This window comes from Pagrus major, chromosome 7 (genome assembly GCF_040436345.1).
Source record: "Pagrus major chromosome 7, Pma_NU_1.0".
Classification (NCBI taxonomy): domain Eukaryota; kingdom Metazoa; phylum Chordata; class Actinopteri; order Spariformes; family Sparidae; genus Pagrus; species Pagrus major.
The window spans coordinates 14,818,348-14,829,256 of NC_133221.1; the positions used below are offsets into that span (position 1 = coordinate 14,818,348).

Consider the following 10,909-nt stretch of genomic DNA (forward strand, 5'->3'; position numbering starts at 1 on the left):
TTTAACTTGAACTTGACAGACGTTGCACAGAATCTGCAGACTTTAGCACAGTAGATAGAAGCTTAGTGGGTAGCTTAGTATCTGTTGACAAGGCTGGCACGCAACCAGGCTGCCAGAAGCGTTAGTATCCAGATTCGTTCAGAAGTTGACTTGGCTGCGTCTGTGGTTCTCCAATGAACTGTGTATTTTCAAGGCTAATAGTAATATCGCTCCCTCAGTGTGTTTTTGACTACAACCACTGGGGGCTTTCATAATGTTTCATCAGTACCTCATTTCCTCTTTAACATGCTTGTCCATGCTGATCTGCAATCCCTTTATCTGTCTGTTACCTAAAGGTATCATCAAAATAATTTATGCTCTCCCCCCTTTGTAGTGAAATGATTGAAATGTTTTTTTGTTCACTTCTTAGGTGAATGCCGTCATGCCATTTGGGTGCCTTGCCCTGCGAGATGGGCGGACTTACGATAGCATGTCTGATGTCACGGACAAATATGAAATCGGACAAGTCCTCCGAGCGTAAGTATGCGTGCATCTCTGTTGCCTTTTTTACCTCCACTCTCATGTAGAATTCATGAGCATGTTCCTATATTCCCCAGCAATCTTTATACCCTTCATGAATTATTTCAAATTGAATTTGATCCATTGTCCCTGTAGATTTTTCTTTGGCATATCAAACAGTGTCACTGAAGGAATGACAGAAGGTAATAGCATGAGGCTAGTATGTAACAGACTTAAAGGGGCACTATGTAGTTTTGGAGAAGAAATTCAAATTCAGAATTTTAATATTTGCAATATCAATGAGGTAATAATACAAACTCAGAAATATTTATTTTTTACAATAGCTGAATAAACAAGCTGTTCTCAGAGGAAAATAAGGTCCCCAAAACACTGAAGCTAGAAAGGTGGCAGGGTCCGCCACATATAAACAAAGTAAAACAATATAAAATTGTGTTGGTTAGTTTGTTTATTCAGTTTAAAGAAAGACGTTTATTTTAGTCTCTTCTGATTAAAATGTCTTCCTCAAAACTACATAGTGCACCTTTAAGAGACAGACCTATTTTCAAAGAGCTGATAGTCAGCTGCTTTGACTGGCCGTTTCCTTCCCCTGAACACCTCTCCTTGACACATTGGAGGCACACACACATACACACACACGAACACACACACACACACACACAAACACACACACACCAATCAGTGTAAGAGGCCATATGGCAACATCAGCATCTGGCCTCAGAGATTTCTGCTCATCTTTTATATAACACACACGCACACACATTAACTCAGAATTAAGTGCACACATTTGCTGTATATGCGCTCGTCTTACGGGAACGAGGAAGATAAAGTTGCTAAGGCTGTGGTGAAGATAAAGTACATGCTTGTTGCTTTGTATTTTACTTTGTGTTTTGAATCAAAGAAAGAAAGAAAGAAAGAAAGAAAGAAAGAAAGACATCAGATTTCCTGGTAGTATTTATTGCGCATGAAAAATTTAATGTGAAATGTTGTAGTTTACTTTTGCCTCACACAGCTTCTTAAAACCCATTTGGGTGAAGTACTGTATGCCCCAAAGGCTCGAAACCAGACGATGCCCATCTGATGGCAGCAAAAGACCCATTTTAGATTTATTATGACCCTTTTATTCTACCCAACGACTCTCCCCCTAATTAAATTCTTTCACTGTGTTTCACCACCACAACAGTCAGTGCACTTTGTCTCCCTAATTTGAATATTATGCTGTCTCTCTCTCTCTCTCTCCAGAACACTTCTTTCATGCTCTAACAGTATATTTACTTTCTCTGCCTTCCTCTGTCTGTCTGTCTGTCTTTCTATTTCCTTTTTTCTTCTTGCGTAGGAAGGAGTTCTGCGAGCTGTGCCTGGCTAAGGACAGACAAACAGACAAGGTGTTTGTCTGCAAGAAATTCCTCAAGAAAGACGGCAGGAAAGTCCGCAAGGCTGCCAAGAACGAAATCATGATCCTGAAATTGTACGCAGTCAGTCTGTGGACAGATGGGTGTATAACTGATGGGTGGAGAGATGAGATGAGATGAGATGAGATGAGAGAATGTTTTCTTAATTTTCTGTTCATATTTCCAGTCACACGATCCACAAAATAACTTCATTTAACACTGTTAGCTCAAGTGTTTGTAACGTCTGCTTGCACTGATTTTGAAGTTTCTACCCAGCTACAGAGATTTTACACCCACATGATCTTCTTTGTATTTAAGATTTCTCAAAAGCCACAGAATGCTTAGCACCTTTCAATTTCCTGAGAGACCCTTCGCTTTTGAGAGGTTACAGTCTGTGAACTCTTGTTGCTGTTCCAGGGTCAACCACCCAAACATCCTTCAGCTGATAGACACGTTCGAGACCCGGAAAGAATACTTCATCATCCAGGAGCTGTGAGTGTTTTTTTCTCTTCATTGCTATTTATTTTCCCTGACAATTTGTTCTCAAGTGTGTGTGTGACTTAATTGTGCATGTGCCTTCATGTACCTGAACACACGCAGATCAATCAGCTATCAATCTACCCTCTTATTACTATGTGCTCTGTTGCTCCCCTCAGCAACAGAGGAAGGTGTTAGATTTTATGAGATATTTGCTCTTAGTAACACTCAACATTACTCAGTGCTCCTGAAACACTGCTTTGTCGTAATAGGGTCTCTAGAGAGAATTCCAGATCGATGCGCCAGAGCGGGGCCCGATCTGCGTCACTTGTGACTAGTGCACTTTCAACATTTGCGATTTTATTTGAAAGCATTGATCGAAGCTGAGTGGGCAAAATATTTCCCGTCTGATACTGAAATACAGAGACAGACTGCACTCAAAGCGATTGCAATCATCTGTATATCTGGTGTTTGTTCATGGCTCACATTTCCCCAAGCAATAGCCCTCCTGCTGCAGGCAATACGTGATGATCACACCCATCATTTATACTCTCTCGAAAGTTAACCAAGTCTATCAGAGTAATGACCAATAGTCTAGTTTTTAATTGCTCAGCAGCGCTAGCTTTAGGCCCGTAGAAGCAGATTGCCTTTCTAATGGGCAACAAAACAAGAGCACAGGGCTTTTGATAACTGTGTTACCGAAAGTTCAAAGTGGATTATTGTGCTGCAACATGTGGCACCAACTTGCACTGATTTTTATTAGTAGATTTGTTGACGTGTATGCTGATGTTTGTGTGCGTTTGACTGCATGCAGAGCCACAGGAGGAGACGTGTTCGACTGGATTCTGGACCAAGGCAATTACACAGAGAGAGACGCCTCCAATGTGATCAGACAAGTACTGGAGGCTGTGGCGTACTTACACTCCCTCAACATAGTTCACAGGAACCTAAAGGTACGCGCTCACTCTCTTTCTCCCTCTCCTTACTGTTTAAAAATCAAATGTATGTCAAAAAAGATTATGAAGTGAGTGGCCATCTTTTCCGTCACACCCCAGAAAGAAGTTTCCAGTCACAAGAAACTCAACTGAGATATTAAAGTAATTCACTTATTGCCATCTCAGCTAATGACCCAACATTTGATAAACTTTTTAGCAAGGGAGTAAACACTTTTATTGCTTAATGCAATTTCTAGTGATACACAGAGGCATATGCAGACAGATTCAAATCTTATCCCCCTTCATAAACACATTAGGCTGGAATTGCAGCCTCTCTTGGGCTTCTGACTCCCCCTACTGGCAGAAGCTATGATTGCCTTTCAGTCTATATGGTGTGGACTCAAATAGACTGTATAAAATGGCATTTTCAGATCAGTGCAGAAATAGACATGAATTCATAAAGGCAAGCCAAGACGCTTCTTTTAATCAAGAATGTGTGTTTCTGCCTTTCTCCTCAGTACCCTTCATCTTCAAGAAATGATTATTATTAAGACAAATTTGATTTACCGGATAATCCATTTCTTCTTCGTACTTCAGGGTCTTGTTATTATATTTACCTCACTCACTGATCACCTTCAAGATCAAAACACAACTTATAAATCAACCTAAACTTTTAACTTTGACTTAACGGTTTGTCTTTCAGCTTGAACACAAAACACACAAACAGTTGAACATGAATACAATTCATAAAAGATCTGATAAATATATAAATCATATGCTAAAATAATACAACAGGCTCTTGTAAAACAAGAAATATCTGTCATCATCCAACCCGATCACCAGTGGTTTAAACAGCATCATGATCATCACAAACCCAAATTATGGCTAATGGCTTATGACTAATGATCAGCTGACTCATCCAAAGCATTTAACAGTTTAATGGCAACTAACACCAATAATCTTTGTACCCACTAAACTATGTGATGCTGTCTGTCTCCATCAAGACATTACAAAGAAATACAAGAAAAGGTCTTTGTTGACTCTACGATTAAGTTGTAGAATCGTTCTCAGCAACCGCGTCTCTAAAATATCAGTAACCTAACCACGCTGTGTATTGATAAATGCGTGGCGCTGTCCTTGGTTCTGAAGTAGCCGACACGTTTGTAATTGTGTGTTTTTCTCAGGTCAGGTTGGTTTTTGAGCTATAATATCCTCTAAAACGTATGCTATAAATACTCAATTCTATATTATATTGTAGCCTTTAGAGTAGTGTCACCTTCATGATCAAAGTGGCAAGGTGGCAGGTGAACATGGGTGCTTCAGTTTGTGTGTGTTTGATATTATGATTTTATTTATTCTGTCCCTCATTTTGTTTAGCTGGAAAACCTGATGTACTACACAGAAAACAACCACCAGAAAGTAGTCCTGCGAGATTTCTACCTGTCCAGGTTTGAGAATGGACCCATCACAGAGCCATGTGGAACACCAGAATACCTGGGTAGGATACTCTCTATTACCCCATCTTCTGATTTTATATACAACTTTATTCCTTATGTTCCTATATCTCTTTTCTTTTTCCATGTCCTTCCATTAGCTTAGTCTGCTGTTGTGAATATAGGCCTGCAGGCGTGCTTTACCTCTTTGAGTTCTTTACTTTCTTCCTTCTTCCTTTGAAAATGATAATCTGTCAAAGGTAAACTGTGATAGTGAAACCAGTGAAACACATACACAGAGTTGAAAGCACCTAGCCCTCAACCTCCTCCTCCTCCCACTCCTCCTCTCCTTTCATATCTTCTGATCTCCTGTGTACTGTCTCGCTCCGCTCTCGCTCCACTCTCTGAGGTTTATGCGAGGGCAACTTGGAATGCAGAACTGTGCTTTGGCCTGGTTCTCTACAGTGAAAGGTCAGGACAGTTATTCGTAATGCTGAACTGAGTAATTAGACAAATAAATAAGGGAAGGGAACATAGACCCTAATGGGAAAGGTATGAGGAAGGAGGGACTGCAAAAGGGAGCTCTTGTCTACGCAGTGTAGATTTTTGAATAATGGCCCTTGATGGTTTATAAATGAAAACTGTAACTCTCTCACTCTCTCTCTCTACGTCTTCTCTTCTCTTTGCTGTCCCTCAGCTCCTGAAGTGGTGGCTCGTCACCGATATGGTCGTCCTGTGGACTGCTGGGCTGTGGGTGTAATTATGTTCATACTGTGAGTCTCCGTCACTAAATACCAAAACTATAATTCAACAAGCACGACAATACAAACTGAGCTGCAGCTGAATAACCGCTGTTTGAGTTGTAAGAGACATTTCCAGGAGTTGCTTGCACACTTACAAAACGACTTCCCTTCCTCTGTTTCTTTATGTATGTTCCCCTTTCTGCAGCCTATCAGGTAACCCTCCTTTTTATGATGAGACAGAGGAGGAGAACACAGATTTACATAATCGCATCATCTTCTGTCGCATTGTTGCTGGTGACTTTGAATTTGATTCTCCGTACTGGGATGACATTTCACCTGCAGGTACATAGCTCCACCACACGATGGCAATAAATACCCTGTTGAATTTTCTCTGGCATGAAGCATTGAAAGTGTTGGCAGTCAAAAGAAGTCTAATATTGTATATACTTGCCCATTTGTAGTCTAAATTTAAACCTGCTGTAAGTGATTTTTTTTTTCTTAATCTAAGTATTAAACAGCTCTATATTCCAACACTTATCGCTGTTTTGAGTGTTTGGACAGTAACCCATGTCTCTCCTCCTCCTGCTCATTGCAATGAAAGAGAATTAACATTTTCTGGTATCCCTGCCCACTTTATCCGATCAGGACAGAGAACGCCATAAAGAGGCAATCCTGTCTGCTTGTGAACACACGGAGAGCAGGATCCTCCTGTTTTGCTGCTATGTCCGGCTAATACCGCTGCGTGTTCATATAGTGACACAGGGAGGAGGGAGGGAATTGCTAACTGCAAACAGCAGAAAGTTAAGCTAAAAGCCACGACAGCAGCTTTAATAACTTAGTTTCATGACCAAATGTTTAATCATCATGCATGATTTATGACTTACAAAATTTACATTCTCTCTTCTAAAAGAAGACTAACTATTGGTATTTTTTCCCTAAATTGTTATCATAAATGATTAGAGTACGTCTTTACTGTTTCTCTCAGCTAAGGAGCTCGTCTGTAGACTCATGGAGGTGGACCAGATGCTGAGAATCACTGCGCAGGATGCACTTTGGCATGAATGGTAATTGTGTGCACAAGAGCAACATTTTGGCACACATCTACAGGATTTGCGCTCACTTACTTACTATCTCTCCTTTGTGCCAGGATTGCAGGAAACGGTGCGTCAGAGAAGAACCTAAAAGATGGTGTGTGTGCCCAGTTTGAGAAGAACTTTGCAAAAGCCAAATGGCGGGTATGGATTCACTCTCACTCTCTTTCTGTGGCAGTAAATGAAATTAGTGATAATATAGCCAAGTAAGCAACAAGAGAAAAGGAGGAGAAGTAGGAGAAGGATAGTTTACACCAGCGGTTATGACTATAACTGGTTTATTCGTAATGGTGTTTGCACTTAGCATACAACTCTGCAGAGGTTTGTTTTAAATTTGCAAATTATATGGAGATGATCATAAGGATGTCCTGGAGGTAAGAATGCAGAAGACCAAAGAAGGAAGAAGTCAAGATGGCAGTGCCAACCTAACAGCATAAGTAACAGTTATAACCCTCTTCTCTCTTTCCCCATGTGGTTCCAAGGAGTTAAAGGTATTGTAGTTCATTATGAGGGAGAGTGGAAGGACAGAGCATGGGCAGAAACTCACCTTCTGTTCAGCATGATTCATATTAAAAAAAAGCATCCTTTTAATGGCTGAACATCCTCTTGAATTTAAAAGAGATTTCTATTCGTTAAGTTTTAAAACTAATTCCAGTGAAAGATCAGTCAGCCTTGAGATGTATTGATCATGTTCGGGCTGGTGAAACGACTCCTCATAAGCTCTGTTCCTTCCCACTGTCACTCTGCCTGTCCCAGACGAGATCCATCCACTCTGCCCCACTTTTCTTCATCGGATTAGACCCAGATGTTCAAAGTGGCCCACTCTGCTCCTTTCTTACTCCTCATCTGCACTAGTCTATAAACCAGATTGGTTCAAAACAAGATAATGATCAGCAACAGGGAAGATGGTTCGTGCATTGCTTGTCTAGTTTTTATATATGTGTGGATAAGGAGAGGCAGATATGGAAAGGATATAAGGGATATAGGCCACTGTGGACTGTTAAACTGCAGTGATTTGAACTCTAGGGCCCTCTGTCATTCCTTTTACGTGAATCCTGGCTCATCGTCCCATACCGTTCCTCAGTGTTACATTCAAGTCATACTTGAAGCAACTGTATACAGAAGCTGCTCAGTCAAGCCATATTGTATTCAGTGATATTTCTGTGTCCACATGGCTTTTTCACTTCCAGATAATCAAATCCCTGGTTTAGAAACAACTTCTAAGCTCACACATTTCCCTAACTCCTTCAGTGTTCGCAGATCAAAAGGAGTCCGATGGGTGTAAGAATGAAGGAGAAGGAGATTTACACTTGTCTGGTCATTCACCTTTTCCTGTCAGCTAGCAGTCAAGGAGTGGCTTGGGGAGAGTGAGTCTTGAGATTGATTTAAACCAGGGTACAATCTGTCATAGCCTCCTGGAAGTAAACAACTGGCACTAATCTTACTGCACTGTTCACTTCACACAAATCACATCTAAGCGCTTAGTATGATGAGTCTTGACAGGCTTTTTGTCAAATGCTTGTCTTTAAAGCTTATTTTTTATGCTTTGCCAAAACCAACTGTAGTATCAGTGTTGTTTTTCTTTTAGGGAACTATTCAATATGGATGTTACTGCAAAAACACACACATTGTAAATCGAATTCTCTGTACACCGCAATCCTTCTCTACTTTTTCTTCTCCTGTGTCTCTTTTGCAGAAAGCGATCCGTGTCACCACCTTCATGCAGCGCTTGAAGAATTCTGAGGCACTGAATGACAGTTCAGCCGAGGTTCAGGGCAGTGAGGAGGCAGGAGATGGTGAGGGGGGTGTGTCCCAGGGGACAAGTGATGAGGGAGACAAAGGGACAAGTGATGGAGGGGTGACTTCGAGTAGTGTGTCCTTAGAGGTTACGCTTGAAAGTACACCTCCAGGTATGGACGAGGAACAGGGGAGGGGTATGGTCGGAGGAAAACATGATGAGAGAAAGATGAGCACAGGCCCATCTGTAGGAACTTCCCCATCAGATATTCAAGAGCCCCTCTGTCAATCAAATGCAGTCCCCAAACTCGCACAGGAGCAGCCTGATAAGGTTGGTGCAAAGAAAGCACCAGGTGATGGAACCAGGAAAATGGCTGCCAATTTGGGTCAAAATAAAGTTGCTCCGGAATCCCCCGTGATGACACCTGACCCCTCCAAGCTGTCAGACGGTTCTTCGGGCACTAACCTTGACAAAAGCCACACAACCGCCTCCCCTGAACCCAGCAGCAAACGTAAGATGGCTGCAACGCTCCATGGCCCTCAACCCACAGGCTCTACCGCTGCAACAGCCTTATCAGAGAAGAAGCCAACTGTGCAAAGGGAGCAGAAGGATGAGGCTGACGGGAGCTGGTGTCAGACACAAGTACCTGAGGCAGTGGCAGAGAGGTCAGTTGCAGCCTCAGTCACTCCAGCGATAGGGCCTGGAGCTGGAGTGGATGTAGGACTAGGAGTTAGGTTAAGGGGTGATGGCAGCCCTGTAGGTAGAAGGGATAGGGATGCCAGGAGAACCGACAGACACAGTGCTGAGTTTAGCCTAGCAAGGGTAGGTCCTGCGCCTGGACAGGGTTGTTATTCAGTAGGAAGCTCTGCTAGTTTGGGCCGTCATGCCACACCATACAACCCAGACGTTGGGAATTTAGGAATGGGGATAGCAGGCAGCTATGGGAGTCCGTACAGCTCCCTGTATACAAGTGGAGGAGGTTTAGGGATGTACGGGACTGGGCTACAGCCTGGAGTAGGTGGAAGCAGTACTACAAGCGACTGGCAAATGGACAGTGTGATTGAGCAGATAGAAAAGCAAATGGCCGCCGTGCTGGAGAAGATTGAGGGAGACATGCCCTCGCTGCTAGAGCAAATCAGTGACTGCCCAGCTGAACCGCCGCGTGCCCGGAGCACACACGCCTCACCTGCCACCTCCCGCGCACGCTCCTCGCAACACTCCTCGACTGCGACCTCGTCCACTCCTCCACCTCTTCCAACCTCTCCCAGGCCTGCGCTACCATCTCTCCCTCGCCTTACTATCCCTCCTCCCTCCTATCCCCCACCCTCCCCACCCACACAATCCCCATCGCAGGCTGCGGGCGAGCAGGAAGACAGGGACGGACAGAGGGATGCTGCTCGTTCCAGCCAGTCGCCCAGAGCTGGGATGGGCAGGGGGCTATGAAGCTGGTGTGCATGATGCAATACACAACACCTGGAACACTGGATTTATAGTTTAACCTTGAGGATTTAAAGACTCTGAATCACTGAAAAGTATCATCCACTTGCTCCTCAGAACAAAAGTAACCATGCACTGTTGTTTGGTTTGGACGTGTGTTCATATTGAGAATACTGCTAAAGAGAAATCTCCCTATGGCATTCAGATACTCTTGTGACTGGGGTGTGTAGGGAGTAGTGTACTGTAACTCCTTGTATAAGAGCTGCACAGAAGAAAGATCTCAAATCTTTTTTCCATCTCAAATCCAGATTGTATGCATGAATGCTCACCACACAACCTCCTCATACTGTAATCCAAGCACTCTGCGCAGTTTGCAAATCATGAATCTACACAAACAAGACCATTGTGGTAAAGTTCTCTGTTTTTCATGAGAGGTAACAGTTGAGGAAGTGTCATGATTTGCGTTATTCCCTACAAAATGTATATACATACAAAGAACTGGGATCCTGATTTTTGCTCTTCTCCCATGTGGTATACTTCCTCATATCCAAACTGACATGTACTTTTTTCAAAGCATCCCATTGCATTATTTCCCATTCCTTTTTATTTATGTAGCTATTAGTTCTATAGTGAGGCTGCAAAATCATGAGCTTGCGGTCACACAGTTGTACAGAAGTATGTGAAACTGAACTGATCAAGCCTTTCACTTGGCTGCTGCTGGAGATTGTTTTATTATATAGTGTATTTAAACTTGATATGTCACCCAAAGTCTTGCTCCACACCTGTTTGAGAGCTTGAGAAAAATATTTAAATACAAGATATTGTATAAAGGCTTTGCAGTAACACACACACATGCACACACACACAAACACAAACACACCTTATTTCCTCATCTTTTTTCCAAGTTTTGCCCAGAAAGTTTGTTTTCATTTCTCTCCAGTTTTGTCGCCACAATCATTTGGTAGGCTACTGTTAAATGGACAGTGTTGTCTATATTTGCTCCTTTTTATCATGTAAAAAACGTCTTTCTGAATTTCATTCTGCTTTTGGATCTATGTATTACCAGGTTCTGTGCTTTTCTCCTGAACAAGTCTAGCACCCACAATTCTGTCCCTATGTAAACTGTGCTGTTTGCAAGTCTTTCAATA

General features: G+C 42.5%; 1 protein-coding gene across 1 annotated transcript; it reads left to right on the top strand.

The window, feature by feature from the left end:
- Positions 1–421: 421 nt before the first annotated feature.
- camkvl (CaM kinase-like vesicle-associated, like) lies at positions 422–9,767 on the top strand. The gene is made up of 11 exons (XM_073470969.1): positions 422–516; positions 1,853–1,984; positions 2,325–2,399; positions 3,199–3,337; positions 4,697–4,817; positions 5,450–5,525; positions 5,701–5,837; positions 6,481–6,559; positions 6,643–6,730; positions 7,069–7,077; positions 8,283–9,767. The coding sequence occupies exons 1-11, from the start codon at positions 422–424 to the stop codon at positions 9,765–9,767; spliced, it is 2,436 nt and encodes an 811-aa protein (XP_073327070.1).
- The last annotated feature ends 1,142 nt before the right edge of the window (positions 9,768–10,909 follow it).